We start from the raw sequence: 24698 nt of genomic DNA on the forward strand, positions 1-24698 counted from the left end.
TGTCCATTTTTTTCGAATCCTGAAAAAACTAATATATACTTTTAAAAAATTTAAACGCAGAATGAAAGACTAAATTATTACCGAGGGCCGAAAGTCCCTTAGAATAAATAAAAAGTTTATTTTGAATGAAATATTTGAAATTAAAAATCACACTAAATTTTCTCTTAGTTTTTCACTTCTGTAACTTATTAAAATAAACATTATAGAAGTTCTCAGGGACTTTCGGCCCTCACTAATAACGTAATCTTTCATTCTGCGTTTAAATTTTTCAAAAATACTTATTAGTTCTCAGGATTCGAAAAAAATGAATCCCCATTTAAATAGCATTGCAACCGAAAATACGTACCCATCCCCTTAATGAAAACTAATAGAAAACACAAAACAAAAGAATGGCATGCTGAGGAATGTCAAAAAGTAATACAAGCAATTAGAAAAATACGAATAAAACATTTAACAAATAATAGTGAGGAAAAAGAAGAACAAAAGAATACAGACAATTGAGAACTATGAAGAGAAAATGAAAAAATAAAAAAGAAAATACAACGAAAATAAACTCAAAGGGAGAAGAAATATTCGAAAAATACAAAATAAGTTCTTTTTACCAGGACATAATAAAAATTGAAAGAGGATATCAGAAAAATAACTCATATATGAAAAATGATGATCGGAAACAATTCAAGGAATATCAATAAATGAACAAGGGAAAATAATGAAAAATTTGCAAACTTACTTTACGCAACTGTTAAACAAAAACAAAGAAGAAATGGAAACAATCCACGAAATTGAAGATGATCACATAGTAGTAGAAATACAGAGTGAGTTTTATGTATGGAAACACTCAATTATCTCGGAAGGGGCTTGCACGATTTTTATAGATTTTGGTGGGTAAGGGTTTTGTAATGCGGCCGATATTAAAGTGCTAATTACGTTGTTGTCAGATTTTCGGTATTTCTGGAAATCTAATGAACTTTCTTATTTCAAATGGAATACCCTGTATATTTTTTACGTTTTGAAGTCCTTAAGAAATACTTGTGTGTGTGTGTTTAGATTTATGACCTTGGTTTGAACCAATTGGCCAGCTCAAATTTTTTTTTATTTTCATAGACACAATTTCCTAATTTTAACTGATATACATTATATTTTAATAATCACAAACATATATTACATACATTACATTAAAAATACATACTAATAAAACACTATTACTAAATACATATACTAAACCACTAATTGATATTAATTTTTTTTTCTTTTTTTTTTCGCGCAAAGACCTAAACCCGATTCATCCTCGCGGAGGTTTAGGCCTTCTTTGTGATTTTTTGTTTTTTTTTTATTTTGTTTTTTTTATTGTTTTTTAATATTTATTTATTTTTTTTTATTATTTTTTTTTGTTTTTTTTTATATATATATTTTTTTTTTATTTTTTTTATACATATTTTTTTTAAATATCAATTTTCATATTTTTTAAGTGGTTATAAACAATTTTATACAAATTTATATTTCGTGTACATAAAATGGAATTTAAATTGGTGGGGAGAGTAACTCCTACTGTTTGTAGATTCTTATATAACTGTTGATTCAGCATCTGGAAGTTTGCGCAATCGAAAATCACATGCTCTAAAGTACCCAACTCCCCGCATGTGCAGTTTTGAGAAGTGGCCAACCCTAGTTTATTTTTGTGAACTGGATATAAACTAAGAAATACTTATTATTTTTCATGTTATATTCCTTATACCTACCTAAATGCCACAATTTCGGAGTTATTGCTACATTTATTTAAAAAAAAAATATTAAAAAAATTATAAAAATCAATTTTTTCGGCTCGGGTAAACATTAATTTAGATTTGTTTGAATCATTGGGAACAAAAAAGATCTTTTGAAATTTTTCTCTAAAATTAATTAATCGTTTAAGTAATTTGAGCTTGTTTCATTTTAAAACATTGTTTTTTAGTTGTTAATGCAGCCTGATCGCCCGTCCTCTCATATGCACTTCATTAACAATTAAAAAGCAATGTTTTAGTTAGAATAAAACTAGCCAAAAAATCTTATGGCAAACTATTAGAAGAAGAGTTGAGCTTGAATTTAGGTACTTCGTAATTTCAAAAATTATATTTTTTACTTGTTTTTGAACCTTGAAAATCGTCATTATTCGATTTTTTTCAATTCTAAATTGTTTATTACTACTTGAAAACGATTAACTTTAGAGAAAAATTACAAAAGACGTTTTTTGTTTCCAATGATCCAGAGAACGTAAAATAATGTCTACGCGGGCCAAAAAAAAATGATTTTTATAATTTGTTTAAAATTTTGTTTTTAATAAATGTGGCAATAACTCCGAAATTATGGCATTTAGGTATAGGAAATTTAACATGAATAATAATCAGTATTTCTTAGTGATTTCAAAACGCAAAAATATACAAGGTATTCCATTTGAAATAAGAAAGTTCATTAGATTTCCAAAAAAATGAAAGATCTGACAACAATGTAATTAGCACTATAATATCGGCCGCATTAGAAAAACCCTACCTACCAAAACCTATAAACATCGTGAAAGCCGTTTTGAAGATAATTGAGTGTTTCCATACACAAAACTCACTCTGTATGTACCAACAACGGAAGAAATAGAAAATGAAATAAAGGGACTAAAAAGCAATAAAAGCCTAGGGATAACAGAAATATCGGCGGAAATAATAAAAGCAGTAGCTAAAAGGCTACATAAAGATATACAAACATAATGTGATAAAAAGAATATGGGAAACAGAAAAAATTCCAAGAGAGTGGGCATAGCAAGAATATGCCCAATACACAAAAAAGGTGACAACCAAATGAGATGTATAGGGGCATCGCGATGCTAGAAGTAGTTTACAGAATCGACACAAATCATAAGGAAAAATCTAAATCAATACATGGAAAGGATATTAGTTGAAAGAGAGGATTTAGAAACAATATGTTGACGACAGACCAAATATTTGTGACTAAACACAAAAATCACATGGTACCAATTCGGACCAACAAGGAGGATAGTACAATACATTTGCTTCCAGTACACATTTCTTAATGTTTAATTGTTTGTTTACTTATATTGAAAGTACCTGTTAAGTGAATCCCATCTCCTGCTTTGATACACATGGCTCTCTTCAAACTAGCATTCTCTCCTACAGTTCCAATCATAAGTGCTAATCTATCAGCTAGAGATTTACCATCACCTGCCTTCAAATTCTTCAGCTGCTCACTGTCCAAACATATCTAAAAATACAGAAAAATTACTATCATAGTATCTAGCTGTTATATTACATGGACCAAGATTAGGTTAGATTATGTAAGATTGTTAAGGCTATGCAGCCTCTCCGCACTTCAACCTATAGAGATCTTTTGTGCATACCTTAATCTAGTTAAACTCTAGGATGTCAATACAGTAGAACGTCGATAATCCGGACGTCAAAAATCCGGACGGTCAATAATCCGGATTTGTATCTAGCAAAAATATCTGATTCCTTTAAAATAAATTAAGAACTTAGGTGCGAAAAACGAACCTCTACCGCAGTTCAAAAATATTTTACACATTTTTTAAAAGCCCAAATAATGTCTGATGTTTTTTACTGTACACATGCTGCTATTATAAATTAATTACAATACAGTGTTTAAACATAAAAAAAGTGTTTTGTGATTAATTTCACCTCTATTTTTAGACACTTTACTGTACAAGAGAAAACATACAATTTTAAAACGTTTGTTGTACTTTAATGTGTATACTGGCTTTTTTTAGGTAATTTCGATATTCCGGATAATTTGATAATCCGGATGGGGTCCGGTCCCAACTAATCCGGATTATTGACGTTCTACTGTACTACTAATGAAGTTGATTAGTATCCTAGGTGACTTGTTTCCTATGTCAGAGGTAGCTAGAGTGGCCTCTTCTAGTCATTTGCAGAACACTGCTACGCAGTATCATAGTATATAGGGTGAGGCAGATAACTGGCCTATTAGAAATATCTCGAGAACTAAACGCAACAGAATCATGAAAATTGGAATAAAGGGGTTTTGAAGGATGATCTATGAAATGAAAATTTTTTTTATTTCTTTGAAACTTCCGGTTATACCGGAACTTATAATATATAACTTCGTGTTTTTAATTGGGACACCCTGTATATTTTTACATTTTTGTATTCTCCTCAATATCTTCTTTCTTAAAATATGAGGTTTTGTAATATTATACAGGGTATTTTAAGAGATATTTACGATTTTTTTATTAATTTCGTAGCAACATTCACACCCTGTAGAATTATAATAGTTTGACATTAAAAACTCTGTTTACGTTCAAGTGATTTTTAATATAGTCTATTATTGTTAAGAATCATTAGTATAGCTAATTTTGAAATTTTAGTACACAGGGTTGGTCGAAACTCGGAATGAATATTTTCTGAGTTTTCTTAAATGGAACACCCTGCATTTTAGTATTGTGATGAAATGATATTTCATGGTACTTTTTTATTTTATAAACATTCCCTATACCTATCTGCTTTAATTTACGAGTTATTGGTGATTCAAGCTAAACATTAATTGCAACAAAAAATACGTAAACTTTTATTAGGTTGGCCGTGAAAATATTCAATCACAAATCATTTTTCAGGAATAAATACATATTAATCCAGACTGATCCTTAAAATTACCAATAATGGTTTAGCTATCAAAATACCTACGTAGTTCAGATTGTTAGTGCGGTTAACAATTAATCACAAATTAAAGCAGTTAGGTATAGGGAATGCTTAAGAAATAAAAAAGTACCATAAAATATCATTTCATTACAATACTAAAATACAGAGTGTTCCATTTAAGAAAACTCAGAAAATACTCATTCTGAGTTTCGACCAACCCTGTATACTAAAATTAAAAATTTAGCTATACTAATGATTCTTAACAATAGTAGACTATATTAAAACTCATTTGAACGTAATTAGAGTTTTAGATGTCAAACTACTACAATTCTACAGGGTGTGAATGTTGCTACGAAATTAATAAAAAACGTAATTATGTATCTTTTAAAATACCCTGTATAACATTACAAAACCTCATATTTTAAGAAAGAAGACATAAAGAGAATCCAAAAATGTAAAAATATACAGGGTGTCCCATAAAAAAAAACGAAGTTATAAGCAACTTCCGGTATAACCGGAAGTAGCAAATAGATGAAAATATTTTCATTAAACAGTTGACTCGTCAAAACCCCTTCATTCAAATTTTCTTGATTCTGTTGCCTTTAGTTCTCGGGATGTTTCTAATAGGCCCTTTATTTGCCCCACCCTTTATATTCTGTCATTTTTTTTCGTTGTCACAGAAAGGACAGTTCTCACTATCTAATTTGCCCATTTTTTTTGAGATGATATCTCAGAGGGCAGTGATCAATGAGAAAGTGACCGTTTTTGTATCTTTTTACTCATTTCAAGAAGGCAGTTTGTTGCAGTAGGTGACACTTTTATGGGCCCTTTTGCTTGTCTTGGTCCTGGTGTGTTAGACCAGTATAGTTGTAGTTGGAGTTCCCAGGTCCGGAGTCCCTCTATGAAGGGGTTTTTTGATAGTCCACAGAAGGGTTCTGGACCTTGGAATGGGGTATTAAACATCAAAATTACTTTGTTGCGTTCCTCCACCTTCTTGAGGAATTGTTTACAGTCCCAAACCAACTTTGACTCAAAGTAAATGGGTGCGTTCGGACGACCACAGCGGCTGGACAGCTGAGCCAGCTGTAGCTGTCAGACGTCACCGCTGGAAGTCAGCCGCTGAGAGATTTACTAAGCTTTCCCTATCACGGCTGGATACAACCACTCAGAGGATTTCTGCTGACAGCCAGCCGCTATGGTCGTCCGAACGCACCCAATGACTTTAGAGCCTTTAAGCAGCTTGACTGTCTGAAAAATAAAACCTTTTGTCCTACGAGTGTCTCAGTTGAGACATTCTTGGACACTAATGTCTATGGCATGTATTTCTGCCTGAAAGATAGTTGGGGCATTTCCAAGAGATTTGGATAGCCTGAAATTTGGCCCAGTAACAATCACTCCTGCCCTTCCATCTATCTTATATCAATCCATATACCATACGAGTGAACCCTCTTCCAGTTTCGGTTCAACTTCTTGACCCATTTGGTGGTTTTTATGACCACTTCAAAGGGTGTTTTGAAGTCGAATTTGACTGCCATGACATCTGTCAGCCTGTCCTTAGAATTCAATGGAATTTCTTCCAAGATTTTTAGATGTCTCACTAGATCTACAGGTTTCATTATTTGTGTCTGTTGCAGCTTTAAGGCAGTAGTTACTGCCTCCCACCTTGCAAAACTACAAGAGAGAAACTACAGCAACGCCTCTAAAGCTGTGATTCTAGATTCTAGAATTAATAAAAACAGTCCATGAAATAATGTTATACAGGGTGATTGATTAGAGGGTAAAGCTCAATAGATCCGCTATAGTAATAAATAGCAATAAAAGTTAATACAGTGGAACCTCGATAAGTCGGCCCCCGATAACCCGGAAGTCCGGCTAACCCGGACCGATTTTCATCGGACAAACATTTCAACAATAACAATGTATGTATTATGTTAAAATATTTTATCTGCAGCCGCTTCTGGAATGTCTTAAAAATATCGAATTTCATTGATAAAATTTCCCTTCAATCATATAATATTTGAGAGATAATGGGTATCTGTGTAATTTGAACTATATGATAGTAAAAATGACTCATGCACACGGCGGCGGCAGAGCTACATTCATTATCACAAACAGCAGGCACCTGTTATTCCGTTATTTATTTTCAAATGTCTTTTAAAAAATTGTTTTTTAAACAATGGTCTTTTAAACAATGAAAGAGTCACTGTTCTTAAATTACATAAGCAGACCAGACGAAATTATTGACACAACCAAACTGACTGAGTTTTTTTACCTAGAAATTAATAATACTCTATATTGTCTATACTAAACTCTATACAACCATAGGTAACTGTGCATATATATTTCATATTATTTTGCTTATAAGGGACTTTATCTATAAGTATACCGTATTTTATTAATTTTTACCATGCTCTCCGGCTAACCCGGATTTTCGATAACCCGGATCGGCCGCGGTCCCGATTAATCCGAGTTATCGAGGTTCCACTGTACCAAAAATTTTAGCCAACTTTGAGCCATTTTAAAATTAATTAGAATGTTACAGGGTGTTTGATAACATCGTGACAGATCACACTTATGTTTTTTTTTAAATGGAACACCCTATATTTTATCTTATATTCAAAATCTTCTTAACTTCCCCATTACAAAAATATAAAAGTCTGTTATGTTATACAGGGTATTTACAAAGTTATAACCAATTTTCTATGAAAATCGTAACAAGTTCAGCTCCCTGTATAAATAAAAATAAGCACAACAGCAATGGTTTATTGGTGCCATATTTTTTTTGTTGATTGTGAAAATTTTTAAGAATGGTTGATATTGCTAATTTTCTGTATATCGAATACAGGGTGAGTCAAAACGCAAGTACATTATTTTCGCAGTAATTTTAAATGGAACACCCTGTATTTTATGTTGCTATCGAAAAGTAGCGTTATAGTACTTTAATTTTTGTATAATATTCCCTATGTCTAAATTTATTAGTTTTCGAGATATTTTCATCTTTCAGAGCAAATTATTAATTAGGGGTATAAATCTTTTCAAATTTTAAGTAAGCCATGACTGAATTTTTTAAAACTGATAATTTAAGATTACTGATTATCAATCCGGTAATCAATGTAACAATGTAGCAAATAAAGAAGGAAAAATGATTTATTAGTAATAAATTTTACAAAAAAAGACACAAACACAAAATACAACATTTTGTGAAAACAATTAAAAATTACTTCTGTATGTAAATAAATGTGACAATGTAACAAATAAAGAACGAAAAATAATTTATCAGTAAAAAATTTTACAAAAAACATGAACACAAAATACAACATTTTTGAAAAAATTAAAAGCTACTTTTAGTAAAATATTTTATATATTTAATATTTAATTACATAAGGTGTTCAAAATGAGTTGAGTGAATGAGTTACTTACACTATGAAGCATTGTAAATTAACACTTCGAAATACACTTTGTATTCTATGTATTTTTCATCTCATCCCTTGTTGTTGGAGGCATTTTATAACCTTCATTCTTAACGTAACTGGGTGGCCACGCTACTGGTCCATTGAAAAATGAAATATACTTAATTCGCTCTATCGAGATTCACTTTAACACTGACGTTAGTAATTTCTTTTTTGGGAAATTTAGTTGTCAGAAGTGACTGGAAATTACTACAAAACCAACGCACCTGCTCATATCCAATATTATTAATAGTAAACAGACATAAAAATAACATAAATCTTACGCCAATCAATAGTTATTTATTTGCACCAGTATAATATATTGATAAGAAATGAGAAAATTATTTATTGTACAAAATAAAAATATTTTGTAGAAATAAACTTCACAAAATTTTATGAGATTAGTAGACACTCCCACTATTTCTAATAATTCTTTTTTTTTTAATGAAAGATTAATTTGATTTGAGTTGATTTTGGCAGTTAATAGTGTGAGGTAGGAATGTTTGTGTTGTATGTTTCCTATTCCGAATGTGTCAAAAAAAATCTCGTGAGAGCGAATGTAGTATATCTCGAAAACTAATAAATTTACACATAGGGAATGTTGTTTGTATACAAATTAAACTACGGTAATGGTACTTTTCAATAGTGATATAAAATAGAGGGTGTTCCGTTTAAAATTACTGAGAAAATAATGGACTTGTGTTTTGGACTCACCTTTTATTCGATATAAAAAAAATTTAGCAATGTCAATCATTTTTAAAAATTTTGACAACACAAATAAAAAAATATGGCATGACAGACCTTTATATTTTTGTAATAGGAAAGTTAAGAAGATTTCGAATATAAGATAAAATATAGGGTGTTCCATTTAAAAAAACATAAGTTTGGTCTGCCACGATGTTATCGAACACCCTGTAACATTCTAATTAATTTTAAAATGTGAAGCTCAAAGTTGGCTACAATTTTTGTTATTAACTTTTATTGCTATCTATTACTATAGCGGATCTATTGAGTTTTACACTACTAATCAATCACCCTGTATGTACAGTGCTAACCAAAATTTTAAATTCGAGAAAAATAAATTGCTATAAGTTGCCCTCACCTTTGTATTATACTGACTTGCTGAATTTTGTTGAGTTTTGGCAAATTGCAAACAACTCATGGCTGTTTCTTCAACCATATTCTGAAACTCTTTATTTCTAGCGACGAAATCTGTCTCACAATTCACTTCAACCAACACCCCAGCGTTATTTTCTATCGCCACTCCAATAAGTCCTTGTGTAGTCTGTCTTCCTTCCAGTTTGGTGGCTTTGGACCAACCTAGAGCTTGGGCTTGCTGTTTCAACCATTGTTCTGCTTCTCCTAAATTGTTGTTATGCATTTCTAGAGCTTTTTTACAGTTGGCAAAGGTGTAACCTAAAAAAATACAATATATTTTTAACTCGTTCGCTGCCGACTCAGTCAATATGACCGTAAAGTAGCTTTCCCACAGGCCACAGCCCACCATTTCTCAATATGACCGAGAAATTTTTTCCATTTTCATGCCAGAGACACATTTCCTCGAATTTCTTTTATAAGACTTCATTATCCATGCAAATCTACTTCTGCGCAGCTTGGTCCAAAGAATGAAAATTTTTTCCCATCTGTAATATACCTCTTGGCCTGAACGTAAAAAACCATACAAAACACTCTAGCAGCGAATGAGTTAAATAGTGATGTTTCAAAACCTCGTGAACCTCGTAAATACACATGCCCGAAAAATAAATGGACCCTAAAAACATGCAGCCATTTTAATTTCATAGGAAATTAGGCGACAGGGTAGGATTTGCATGTGCTAATGATGTTGAGTATTTCCAATAAACATGACATATTATGTTTTCTAATCTTAAACATTCCAGTTGGTCATCGCATTTTTATTTTATCTCACATTGAAAGATGTAATAAAAATTTACGTCTTCACTGCCGATAAAAATTGCTGTGTAAAAATGTAAAATATTTATAATTTATAAGTATTTTCTATGGGAAATAAGCCACAATTTTACTAAAACATGAATTTATTAACGTTTCTAAATTAACGAAACGTTAATAAATTCATTTTTTAGTAAAATTGTGGCTTATTTCTAAATTAACTAAACGTTAATAAATTAATTTTTTAGTAAAATTGTAGCTTATTTCCCATAGAAAATACTTACTTATAAAAAATGCCACAAGGAAATAGCTTCAGAACAACAGTAAAATATTTACATTGCACTAATTTGACTTATAAATAAACATTTTAAGAACTGAAAAAAATTTAAAGGACAAATAAATAAATAACAAGTCAATGTACGATATAAAAATAATAGGATTTTGGTATTAAATTCAGCAAAATATGTTTATACGAGACGAAAATCCGAATTCTTTGGAAAAAATATTCCCATGAGATTTTTTGCATAATCACTTTCATAAAATACCGCAGAATAATGTTCAAGAGGTCGCCATACAAAAAGTGGTCCTAATTTATTAAACAGTTTTGTATAAACCCATTGCGATAAGGGCCTCAAACATCTAAAAAATATATTTTAAAATCAAATAAGCCCAAACTAACGTATTAGAAACTGATAGAACAAGGTTTGGTGAATTCAAAAACAATTGTGTGTTTTTGAGCCTTAAAAATTATCATTTTTCGTTTTTTTTTTAGTTTTAAATTGTTTATAAGTTGAAAACGATCAACTTTAGAAAAAAATTACAATAAACCTTTTTTTATTCAGAATGATCCAAAAAACCGAAAAAAAATTTGTCTGAGCAGATGAAATTGATTTATGCAATTTGTTTAAAAACAATTATTGTTTAAATTTTAAATAAATTAGGTATTATGTTTTAAGACGAAATAACTAAAATACGAAGTTATCAATTAATAATCACAAAAAAAAAATAAAAATATTAAAGCTATTTTACTAACGCAAAAACTAGTTTGTCTGTCTCGCTACGATAACGCACTGAAGAGAACTACATGTTTTTAGCAATGCCTGATATCATTGTTTCGTTCATAGATCGACGTCACTAAATGATTACGTCAGGTCCACGACATTATGAATTACCAATACCAAAAATATTTACAAAATTATCAAATTTTTGCTTGTTTTTTTCAAAATAACAGACAAACAATAGTCAGAATTTGATATTCCTAGGGTAATAATCTCACTCCCACACACTTGCTGTGGCCTATAAGATCTAGGTCAAGTGTGCCAATTTTTTGAAAGACACACATAACCTAATAAAACCAGGTTTAAAATCTTCCCAGAATTTCTAGAATAATGTTTTTTAAGAACAATTTCCAGAGAAGAAATATATGACATCCAAAGGGAATGTTGTTCTGAAGCTATTTCCTTGTTGCATTTTTATAGTCAACTATTTTAATTGGAAATAAGCCACAATTTTACCCAAAAAATGATTTTATTAACGTTTCGACGCCCAAGTCAGATGTCGTTGTCAAAATACAAAATACTACTAAACCAACAAAAATGTTGTTGCTTAGTAAAAAATTCTTCTAATAATTTATTTAATCTGACTCATTTATATCGGCAATTCAGACATGTATTATACATTTTAAAGTAGAAGACTTTAAAATGATATTGCCAATATTGATGAGTTGAGTTCCTGGGACGACTTTACTAAAAGATAGTTCATTCGATTACATGAAATCAACTCCAACTCAAGAATATCCGCCACAAAAAATCATAGCACAAAATATGTTAAATATGTCAATATGTTACATGTTAAATACATATGTCAATATTAAAATATCTCAAATATGTCAACACGCATGGGATAATGAACATAGAGTTCAGTGGAGAGATTCAAGTATAGTCCTGAAAGAAACAGATAATAAAAAGAGAAAAATCAAAGAAGCAGCTCTAATTATGCTAAATGAAAACAATTGTGTCGCAAATTCCTTGGTGGAATGCAGTAGGATGTGGTTACCCATACTAAAAGAGGAAGTCAATAGAAAGAAAATACCACGATTAGTAAGGCATTAACATCGAGTTAGTACATATTTTATATTTAAGTATTATTTATATAATATCTATGTATTATTAATATTATTTATAATTTAAAATAACATATACAGGGTGTTTGGTAAAGAATGGGCCATAGATTAACCTCAGGTTCCTGAGGTTAAAATAGGCTGATTTAAGCTAACTTACCTTAGTACAAAGTTTATAATAACCGAGATACAGGGTGTCAAAGTTAAACTTTTTTTATTTATTATTGAATATTTCCTGACAGGTATGAGATAACAACATAAAATTTGGTATGTGGGGGTTTTTTGGGTCGAGAAAACTAAATTCCTTACCAAAAATTATGTATTGCCCAGAGGGCGCCACATACGCCTTTCAGCACTCATTTATTATGTTCAATTTTTTTTATCCCCCACTCTGTATAATTTTGACATTAAAATTTTTATTGTACTATTAGTTTTACTTAAAAAAGGTATACTTCTTTCATCTCCCTAAACTCAACCGTTTTCGAGATAAACGCATTTTAAATCTGCGATACACCATCATTTTTAGCATAATATCATTGTAGTTACACCCGAAAAATAACTTAAAACCATAATAATTGTGTCAGTTCTCAAATTTATGCCATTGCATAGCAAATTCCATTTGAATAAAATTTGCGATACATTTTTGGATAATTTTATGGTTTTAAGTTATTTTTCTGGTGTAACTACAATGATATTATGCTAAAAATGATGTTGCACCGCAGATTTAAAATGCGTTTATCTCGAAAACGGTTGAGTTTAGGGAGATGAAAAAGGTATACCTTTTTTAAGTATAACTAATACTGCCCTGCTTAGTAAAAACATCCGATCTACAATTTTCGGTCTTTCATGGTAAGGTTAATAGGACGTTTATTCTAAGCACAACGGCTATTAGTTGTAGAAAGGACAAACAAATTTACGCTTTTGTACGATTTGAGATATCAGAAAAGGACTTTCTGACTAAGCAATAAGATGCTAAATGTCTAATAGTAGTGGATTTATAACCTTATCACGAAAAAATGAAAATTGTAGATCGGACGTTTTTACTAAGCAGGGCAGAATAGGGGAATAAAAATTTTTATGTCAAAATTATATGGAGTGATGGATAAAAAAATTGAATGTATTAAATGTGTGCTGAAAGGCGTATGTGGCGCCCTCCGGGCAACACATAATTTTTAGTAGGGAATTTAGTTTTCTTGTCCCAAAAAACCCCCACATACCAAATTTCTTGTTGATATCTCATGCCTGTCAGGAAATATTCAATAATAAATAAAAAAGTTTAACTTTGACACCCTGTATCTCGGTTATTATAAACTTTGTACTAAGGTAAGTTAGCTTAAATCGGCCTATTTTAACCTCAGGAACTTGAGGTTAAGCTATGGCCCATTCTTTACCAAACACCCTGTATATATACATATATTAAAGTCAGAATTTGGTATTAGTTTTGAGAGTAAACTAAATGTAAGCCCAAATACTTACGATGTCGGGATCGTATCACAAGGTTTTTTCCTGGTTTTCCCTCGTAATTTACTATGGAATCTCTAGCACGAGAATTTTACTGCTATCGTTGCATTTGGTTGTCTTTTTAAAAACAGATCACATGCTATGATTTTTTGTGGCGGATATTCTTGAGTTGGAGTTGATTTCATGTAATCGAATGAACTATCTTTTAGTAAAGTCATCCCAGGAACGCAACTCATTAATATTGGCAATATCATTTTAAAGTCTTCTACTTTAAAATGTATAATACATGTCTGAACTGCCGATATAAACGAGTCAGATTAAATAAATTATTAGAAGAACTTTTTACTACGCAACAACATTTTTGTTTATTTAGTATTATTTTGTATTTTGACAACGACACCTGACTTGGGCATCAAAACATTAATAAAATCATTTTTTTGGTAAAATTGTGGCTTATTTCCCATTAAAAATAGTTGATTATCCAAAGAGAAAATCTATACTAAAACATGTTCCTCTTTTTCACAAATACCATCCAATACAACCTTATTTCAGTTATTAATAATGACAACATTAATAACGCTGGATATAGTTTTAATGCAATGTTAGGTATACAGCTGTCAGAAAAAAAGAGGAAAGACTGGGTAAGATTAAGAACAAAAATCGAGGACACAACAACAAAAATTGCCAAACTTAAATGGAGCTTTGCAGGTCACACTGCTATACAAACAGACCAATGTTGGAATGCAACAATATGACATTGGAGACCTTACGAAAGTAAACGAAGGGGAGGAAAACCACAAATGAGGTGAGTTGATGATATTAACCTTTCGTTACTCGCGCCAACTTTTTGTGATTGGATACTCGCGCACGGTGCAGGAGACCGGGTCCAAAAATATGGGTCAGCAGTGTTTTAAAATTATTTTTTTTTGCAAAATTGTGTACGATTAAATTATTTAATGAATATATGATCATATAATTTTGTAGATATGCGTTTGTGTTCACATTATATTACTTTAATCAAAAATTTAATAATTTTCATTGTTATCCATTTATATGTATATACAAAAACTTTGGAAGTGAAAAAAAAATTGAATATGGTTAAATTTGTTTACTAAGAACTTTAGATCTTAAGAATCTTAATTCAATACACAAAAAAATTAAAAATAAAGAGTAATTGTAGTAACAAAAAAAGTTATAAAAATTAATTAACGTTTTTAAAACATGAAATACACAATGGTGTCACATTCATTGGAACAATGGTGTTCCAAACACAGATATTTTGAGCATATTTGGCAGTAAAACTTTGTTTTTCTATTTTTCTTCCAATCACAAACAGCACAGCGATCTGAAGTTCCTGGTGTTACGACTGGTACTTGTTCTGTTGGTAAACCACATATCTCCCTAAACCTCATTCTGATGGTTTTGAGTAAGTTATATATTTATATTTATATATATAAATATAAATAAACTAATCTATAAACATTGAAAATAAGGAAAAGATCTTAAATTACCTTACTAATTAAAAATATCGATGTGTGATCCAAACCCAAAAATTGGTGCACAAATACTCGCACACGGTGTACGGGACCGTGTTGCGTAATAACAAAAGGACAGTACTATTTTTTACACTGCGAACTGACTTTACCCACAGTTGATTGACCACTGAAGAGATATACGAAGTAGCCATTCAAAATCCCCACTACAAGCAGAGTTACAGGAATTTATTTACAGGCCCGGTCTCCCACACCATGTGTGAGTAACGGAGGGTTAAAAGAGTAGACAGAACAAATTGGAAATATGTTGCTAAGGATAGAGACCGTTGGAAGGAGTTGGGATGTCCAAACATGGACTATAGAAAGTTAAGAAGAAGAATAGTTTTCATTATCGTTTAACCCTCCAGCAGATAGGCAAAATAAAATTACATTGTCTTTCAATATAAGTAAGTGAGGCCTGTCAGGCTGGAGGGTTCAGTATTGCATATAATAATCTATAATACATAATTAAATAATTCTTACCTGTTTTTTTCCGCAGAGTAGCCAACAATGATTTTTCTGCAGCAAAATTGCGTTTGGTTAGGTACAGATGCCTCACACTTCTGAAGAATAACTGCAAAATTAAATACAAAGCCAATATTAGAGTAGTCCCATGATGAACATAGGAGGAAATCGTATTTGAAAATTGATAATTGTCACTGACAATATGTAATCTGTTGTTACGTCCTACCAAAATACGAAAATTTTTGAGGGAACTCATGTCAAGTAAGGAGAATGATTGATTTTCCCTCTGCTTACCCCGTTTCCATGGAAAATACATATTTAGAGGGTTGTGCATTGTGCAACTGAAGTCTGAATCTATTTGAAGAAGTTTGTGAATGATAATAATTTCCTGAAGAAATGGGTCTTTAGAATACCATACAAGTGCAGGTATGTGTACTTACCATTTTATTTTCTAATTTTTCTTAATTTACAAGTAAAACTAAAACTAACCTATACCCCCGGTAAAGGAAAAAATTTGGTAATTTTCATTTGACAGATAGTTGACGTTTGCTTGATCGGTATTTGACACTTGACAGTTCAGTACAATTTTTCGATTTATTCGAAAACTTCAATCCAATGTGCGTGATGCCATTTTTATTTAACACATTCACTGCCAGCTATATTTGCATAGATTATGAAATATTTATTTTCATATTTTTTAAATGGTGTAATAGACAAGCGAAAACGGCGTGTTCTTTGGAGAAAATATTCTCATGAGATTTTTTTGTATATAAATAATCACATTCGTGAGGCATTCCAGAATAAGATTCAAGAAGTCGCCCACGCGAAAAGTGGTCCAAATTTTTTTTAACAATTTTTTTTAATCAAATTGCAAAAATCAATATTTTCGGCCCGGAGAATTTTTTTTAGGTTTTTTGGACCATTCTGGATAAAAAAGGTCTCTTATAATTTTTCTCTAAAGTTGATCGTCTTCGAGGTAAAAGCATTTTCAAAATGAAAAAAACGAAAAATAACTCGGTTAAAAGTTATTACTATGAAAGTCAGAAAGCGACTAAATCCAAGTTTAAATCCCCCCTACAAGATCATGAAGAAATTTTTGTCATTATTTGATTACTAAGTTACTAAGTTGTTATTATTAAGTTATATATAATAAGCGCCATGAAAATATTAGGCGGCCATCCTTGATGAATGCGAAAGAGATGCCATTCAGGCAGTCCAATGGCGCATCTCACTCGCACTCACATTTATAGCCGGGTCAATACGATCTTATCGCTCGTTATTAATAATTAAAAATAACAGCTTAGTAATAAATTAATGACACAAATTTCTTCAGGATCATGTAGGGGGGGGGGGGGCTTTAAATTTAATTTAGTCACTTTCTGACTTTCTAAATAATAATTTTTAACCGAGTTATTAAGTTATTAAGTCTTAAAAATGGCCATATTCGCGTTTTCCAAATTTTAAATTGCTTATAACTCGAACAAGATCAACTTTAGAGAAAAAGTACAAGAGATCTTTTTTGACCAGAATGGTTAAAAAAATCTAAAAAAAAATTTGCCGGCCCGAAAATATTGATTTTTGCAATTTGACTAAAAAAAATTGTTAAAAAAAATTTGGACCACTTTTCGCGTGGGCGATTTCTTTTGAACCTTATTCTGGGGTGTCTCACGAATGTGATTATGCAAAAAAATCTCATGGGAATATTGTTTCCAACGAACCCGCCGTTTTCGTCTTGTCTATAATTATTATTTTATAATCTTGAAATTTAGGCCTCTTGTCATCAGGAAAATCAGGAAAAGTTTTTTCCACCTACCTCTACCGAAAGTAAACTTTTCCGGACCTGATTGTAGGGAGCAAAGTTGTACTTTTCCTCCCTAGGGAGGAAAATATTTTTCCTCCCTAGAGAGGAAAAGTAAAAGTGACGTCATTCATGAAATATAACTTATTGACGCCCTGTACAATATCTATTTTCTATTACGTAAGTATCTATACATTTTAACGTTTATTTATAAAACACCCAGTATTTTGCAGAATGGTAAAAAACAGTAAATTTTTATTTTGATTTAACAATGTTTACATTAATAATTTGACTTATATTTGACAGTTGACAGTTATATTGTACCTACTTGTTAGTTTTAATTTTACTAAATTTTAAAGGAAAAACCATATGTATAACATGGGAGTAAAGTGCCTTTTCCTCCCTTGAATGATTACTGCCCTCCGCTACGCGTCGGGCAGTAAACTTCATTCTCGGGAGGAAAAGTAGCACTTTCCTCCCTTGTTATACAGATAGCTATTACAGTAATACAGTAAAATACAGTAAAAACTTCATCAACATCATTTCAAAAATATGACAAATGATTGACTAGGATAAATTGCACTAGGAAAAATGGTATTTAAATACATACTAAGATAAAAACTTTTTGATACTTTTTTAGGTATGGCGTCCAGAGACGTAGAAAGAGATCGTTTGATCAAACGCATTACGGAGAAGAGAGCAAAATTGGAAGCTCGTGGTGATCTTAATATAAAAATTCCACGACTATCACTGCCATCAGATTTTAACATACATGACCGATCACTATTTTCTCTGCCTCCAGAACTACTTAAGCCAATCTTGGCTTCTGCACATCCCAAATACAAAAAGCAGTTTGCTGCAGAAAAGAAAAAAGGTACATACTCAGACTAAATCAGCATATTACAAGTCGACAGAAATATCTCAAACCGCCAAGGTCATCGAAAATTTTGGTTACGCGACGTTGTCAGATCAATCTTGTTTCAAAGGTTTTTCCGTTTTTTATTTGTTACCTACCTGTTTTACAATAAAATTTTTGATTCCTCCTGCGTAAATAATTATAAAATATTGTGTATCTATAATTTCACGGGTTTGTGCCCTTAGTGTCCTATTTTTCACGACATGTAATATTAAATTATGTGTATTAAATAATATTATATGTACCTATAATAATAAACAACTAATGGAATATTTTATCTGGCAATGTCGCAAAACTATTGTTTTCGTGCAAAATTCATTTTAAATGGATGTTTACTCTTTGCATCAACGCGTTCAATTGAAGTGCTCTCTCCTATATTTCATATGTACAGGGTGTCCCAGACTAATTTAGCCACGCTATATCTCTTAAATGAATAGAGATTTTCGAATGGGACAAAAAGTGGTCAATTCTACTTGTAATACACTTTAATATGGCGTAGAAAAAATCATCGTCTAAATATTCATTCCTTAGTTACAACCCCTAACTTTAATTTTTTTAATAGCACCCTGTATATTTTTTTATAGTTTTGGATGTGGTTTTCTATCGTCTATTCAACACATTTTTTGAAAATAAAATCGGTTCGTAAATAACCAAGAAAATATCAATTCAGTTTGGTTAATTATGTGTCCCAGACTAATTTATCCAGGCTATATTTCTTAAGCGAATAGAGATTTTCGAATGGGACAAAAACTGATCTATTACATTTCTAATACACTTTAATATGGCGTAGAAAAAATTATCCCCTAAATATTCATCCCTTAGTTACAAGCCCTAACTTTATTTTTTTTTAAATAGCACCCTGTAAGTTAGGAATGAATATTTAGGGGATGAATTTTTTCTACGCCATATGAAAGTGTATTACAAATGGAATAGATCAGTTTTTGTCCCATTCGAAAATCTCTATTAGTTTAAGAAATATAGCCTGGATAAATTAGCCTGGGACACACAATTAACAAAAATAAACTAATAGTTTCTTGGGTATTTACGAACCGATTTTATTTTCAAAAAATGTGTTGAATAGACAATAAAAGACCACATCCAAAACTATAAAAAAATATACAGGGTGCTATTAAAAAAATTAAAGTTAGGGGTTGTAACTAAGGGATGAATATTTAGGGGATGATTTTTTTGTACGTGATATTAAAGTATATTACAAGTAGAATATATCACTTTTTGTCCCATTCGAAAATCTCTATTCGTTTAAGAGATATAGCGTGGCTATAAATTAGTCTGGGACACCCTGTATTGATTTTCGATTTGTTTTATTCTTTTAGCGGCAGAACAACAGTCTAGAATCAAATCTTACACTCTGTTACGAAAACAAAGGGAAGAATACAGAAACAGATTAGTAAGGTTAATAGTTGGAACGGATGCCGAAAGGACAATGTCCACGGATGATGAATTGCCAAATGCAGAAGACAGGGAAATGTTACGATACTATTACTATATTAAACATGGTGTAGATACGGTACATGTTGCACCCTTAGATGAAAAAGTATTAGTAAGGGTAAGGGTAACATTTATTAATAAGAACGATATGAAGATCATGTATTTGACTTAAAATTAAGACACATAATTATAATCATCAATGGCGTTACAATTTTTCTTGAGACTTTTCGGATTTCCGATCGTCCGTCCTACAGATCTTCTACCATCTGCTCTTTCCCAAAACAAAACACATTGTTTATAAGGAAATTGTCGTTACTGCGTACCATATGTCCTGCCCAGCCCATTTTACTTTATTGGCCTTTATTTATATCTCACTGGGTTTTCCTTTTCTTCGGAAAGGAAGCGTTTTGTCTGCGCTTTCATTCGTTTGTCACGCTATCTCTGCAAGGGCCACATATCACTCGAATGATGCCCACACCAGTAATGTTTTTACTCTTCTTTTTGTTAGCTATGTTAACCATGTTTCGTTTCCGTATGCAACTGATGGTCGTATTATGGTCTTATATCTCTGGATAGATATCCAGATCTGGATAGAGATCCAATGGCCCAAGCTAGAACTTGAAGACAACACTGGAACTCTGAGAACAAACAGAAAAGATATAGCAGAGACATGAAGATCGTATTGCAGATCAACGCCAAGAACCTGTTAACCAAATCTCTGATGAGGTAGAAGAAGAACCTGATATACTTGAAAATAAAGTAAGACTCGCGATCATTAAGCTCAAATATAATAAAACACCAGGTTTAGATATGATAACAGCAGAAATGCTTAAAGCCACAGAAGAAACTGGTGTAAAATTACTTCATCTACTCTGTAACCAAATATGGCATTCTAAACAATGGCCTGAAGACTGGAAAAAATCTACAATAACGACAATTCATAAAAAGACAGCTTCAATAAATTTGACAATTTATAGAACTACATATATAATCAATGAGAGACTAAAACATTCCTTCAAAGAGAAATTCCACAAGAGCAAACTGGATTTACCAAAGGTAGAGGTACTCGAGAACACCTGTTGAATATAAGACAGATAATCGAAAAATCTAGGGAATTCAATATTCCACTGTACATATGCTTTATAGATTATCGTAAGGCGTTCGACAGGGTCAAGTGGAGACACTTATGGCGAATACTAAAAGAAGTGGGCGTACCCCAACACCTTATTTCGCTTATAACTGAACTATACGAGCACACTATTGGATCAGTTAAAGTACTTGACACACTTTCAAACGAATTTCATCCAGAACGGGGTATCAGACAGGGATGTATACTATCTCCACAATTATTCAATATGTATGTAGAGCATATTATGGGAAGAGCACTTGAAGGATGGGAAAAGGGCATCTCAATAAATGGTCATAAAATAAACAACCTACGTTTCGCAGATGACACAGCCCTTCTTGCAAATAGTCAAGCAGAGCTGATTGATCTTCTACGACTGGTTGCAAACGAAAGTCAAATATTTGGTCTGCAATTAAACATATCAAAGACAAAGATTATGATAGTGGATAGACTACATAACAATCATCCACACATAACATTTGATCGGTTTGAGGTTATGAGCTAATACTTATATCTGGGATCATTAATCACAAACACAGGGTCACTACAGGAAGAAATAAAACGTAGATGTGATCTAGCAAAAGTCGTCACAGCAAAAATGACCACAATATGGAAGGACTGTCAAATTTCAAGAGCGTTAAAGATGAGGTTGATCAACTGCTTAATATTTCCAATACTGTGAATCTTGGACCATGAGAAATTCGGAAAGAAGAAAGATAGACGCCACTGAAATGTTCTGTTGGAGACGAATGCTACAAGTTCCTTGGACCGACCATTGAACAAATAATTCAATTTTAAGAGAGCTAAAAGTTAGCCAACGACTCTCCAGTAAAGTCCATCTCCAACAATTAAAATACTTTGGACATGTTATGAGAGCAAACACAGAAAACATGGAAAGGCTCATTATACAAGGAAAGGTGAAAGGCCGAAGATCACGAGGAAGATCCCCAACAAGATGGATCGATCAAATTACGGGAATATGCAAAAGACCTATTCATGAGTTAAAGGAAATGACCAGAGACAGAGATCTTTGGAGACGGACAATACACGACATCACGTCGACCACTACACTCCCTCCGGGGGTCAGGATTGAAGAGAGAGATCTCTTGATATTTGCTCCCCGTGAGAGAAGTCTTAACTTCATTAGATATGGCATGACAAAAAAAGATCTGTTTCCCTCCATTATTCGCGTTTCAACATCTCGTTCTATTTTGTTGTTATGATGATTATTGTCATGGTGATTGTTACTTCTAGATATTTAAATTCTCCAACCACTTCGAAGTTTTTATGATCGTTTATAGTAACATCTCTAATTTCTTTTAGTCTTACTGTGGGTACCTATTTCTAATTCGACCGTTTGATAGGTACTCATTTTTTCCATCGGTTCCATTTTTGTCATTGTTTCAATCGTTCAATTTGTTATTGTAGATGTTGTCTCTTTTTTGTCTTACTGTTGTTCTAGCTGTGGATCTCTCTCCTTTCCTCTTTCTGTTGAATCATACGTTTTTCGTCTGATAATTTCGACAGATAATCAATTCTTCTTTTGCTTGTTTCTTTTAGGGCTCTTTTGCATTATTGGTCGAACCTTTCCTTTTTGTTTTCTTCTTTCTGCAACGGTGTAACCAGGATGATCCTAAGGGTTACATCTACTAGAGGGTCTCTGTGGGGTGTTAAGCATATAGAGCTTAAAGTACATTCCAATGGGGGGGGGTTATACCCCCAAAACCCCTCTGGTTACGCCAATGTCTTCCGATAAATTTTTCTGATGCTTCTGCAATAGTCCATTTTATGAAGTGCCCTTCTTGATCTACACCTTCACTTTCATTTCCATTTATTTCCAAAACCTGAAATCTATTTTTAATTTTTAGTTGACATTATATTTTTTTATCTTCTTCCAGCTTCGCCACATTCTATCTAACTTTCGATCTGTGTCTGTTGATCTATAGTTTGTTCTGTACATAAGCCTCCAAATTTTATTCAAATAAATTAGTTGTCGTAACTTTCTACGTTTTTACCCTTTTTTATCCTTTTTTGTATACGACATGGATTCTGTAAAAAAACTCATGCGGTCCTAATGTCCAATTTTCATCACCAAAAGCAGAAACGACTTTATATGCATTTTTCCTTATAAACTCTTGAGATGAGAATTGTAATAAATTCAATTCTTGCGTAAATTTTAGAACAACTTATAATACTTTGTTAAATAGGTTTTGGCATTAGTGCCGAAGAGGTTGTGGAAATGGGAGAAAACGTTGGAAACATCTATCCAAGAGGTTAAAGATGAATTTATGCTGGCCGTAAAAAAAGCCATTGTAGATTTCGTCCTTCAAGATCCAGCATTCGTCAAAGCCATTGGCGAAGACATGACTCCAGCCAGAGTAGAACTGAAAAGTATAGGTAATAGCTTTAGGCCTGCTTTCAATAAAGCTCAATTGAGAATCAGCAGGAATTTGCATTGCATTAATCCGTGTTTAGCAGCCGTATTGGACATTTGGGAAAAGGAGTTTAAGTAAGTTACGTTATCTTTTGATTTATAAAAGACTTTTGACAAAGTTAGACATCAACATTTCTTAGGATTTTTTTTGCTAGCGAAATCAATTCTTCTCAAGCGGTTTTTCTATTTTACAGAGATCTTCGTCTTCTAGATATCGAAGCCCTAAAGAACCACCAAGGTGCTTTCGAGTTAAGCGAATTCAAATTTGTAACAAACAAACACATCGAAACATGCAAAGATAACCTGTTTTCCAAATACTATTACGCTGTCACGGATATTTTTCTTCAAGGCAGTAAGAAGAACAGGTTACCAGATCCAGGAAAGAAGAAGAAAATGGAGTCGTTTTATAACGCGGTCGCCAGTATCATGACTTATCAGCTACAGACTTTGTGTTTCAATTCGTTGGCTGATTATATGAAGTACATTTTAGACGTCAGGGTAAAGTATAATTATTCTTAATTTTTTATAAAATATTTTTTTTGTTATTTCACGGCTTTGAATGATTCTTCTAAATCTTTTTCTTGGCTGGATTTTGCATCGTCGTACACCAATCCTGGATAGATCGGCTTCAACATCATCCTTCCATTTTTTCTGGATGGCCTACTGATCTTCTACCGTCTGGTCCATCAAAAAACACTCTCTTTAACATCTCTGTCGTCCTCTGATCTTACCACATGACCTGCCCATCTTGTGCCACGCCCATCACCACCAGTGCCTCGCCAGCACGTGGTAGCGCCTGTGTGCAAAACATTTAATAGCGCCCAAAATGAACAATTATTTATTGTAACCAAAAAAATAACTAAAAATTCTTACACATGTAACAGGAAAATAAAGTAAGATAATAATTAAGTAAAAATAAATCTTTGGCATAACATGATAAAAAACAAAAGATATAGGTAGGAAAACATGAAATACTTAGCTATTTTATAAAAAATTAATTTTCCGCGTCTTCAGTTCGAAAAATATGTTTATTAATATGGTGAATATCAATTTGATTTAATACTGACGACTCTATAGAGATGGTAGATAAATTTATCAAACGCTCTTGACTGATGGTCGATCTCAAATAATTTTACAGCAGCGGCATCAGATATGGGCAGAGTAAGCAGAATGTGAAGAGCTTTTGCTAAATTTGGGCAAACTTGAGTAAATTCGTTAAAAAATATATATTTTAAAATTTTACAAACATTATTTAATTCTTTTAACAAATGCTGAAGCTGTATAACTTCTTCAATTAAATCGTCTCCCCTATATCTAGCATTAAATCTCATTTTTTTACAAACTACACAAAAGTTTTAATTTTGAGTGTTCTGTACTGACGTTTAA

General features: G+C 32.0%; 2 protein-coding genes across 2 annotated transcripts in view; one reads left to right on the forward strand and one right to left on the reverse strand.

The window, feature by feature from the left end:
* Positions 1-16178, reverse strand: part of LOC114332200 (elongation factor Ts, mitochondrial) — a 30152-nt gene extending 13974 nt beyond the window's left edge. Inside the window, exons 1-4 of the mRNA XM_028281950.2 lie at positions 16030-16178; positions 15608-15698; positions 9207-9520; positions 3093-3246 (exon numbers count right to left, since the gene is read on the reverse strand). Coding sequence (XP_028137751.1) covers positions 3093-3246; positions 9207-9520; positions 15608-15698; positions 16030-16032 — 562 coding nt within the window. The 5' untranslated portion in view covers positions 16033-16178. The remainder of the gene's footprint in view (positions 1-3092; positions 3247-9206; positions 9521-15607; positions 15699-16029) is intronic.
* Positions 15705-24698, forward strand: part of LOC114332199 (dynein axonemal heavy chain 7) — a 251128-nt gene continuing 242134 nt past the window's right edge. The window contains exons 1-5 of the mRNA XM_028281947.2: positions 15705-16015; positions 18028-18261; positions 19638-19870; positions 23086-23387; positions 23507-23810. Coding sequence (XP_028137748.2) covers positions 18030-18261; positions 19638-19870; positions 23086-23387; positions 23507-23810 — 1071 coding nt within the window. The 5' untranslated portion in view covers positions 15705-16015; positions 18028-18029. The remainder of the gene's footprint in view (positions 16016-18027; positions 18262-19637; positions 19871-23085; positions 23388-23506; positions 23811-24698) is intronic.

Source organism: Diabrotica virgifera, chromosome 6 (assembly GCF_917563875.1).
Source record: "Diabrotica virgifera virgifera chromosome 6, PGI_DIABVI_V3a".
Taxonomy (NCBI): domain Eukaryota; kingdom Metazoa; phylum Arthropoda; class Insecta; order Coleoptera; family Chrysomelidae; genus Diabrotica; species Diabrotica virgifera.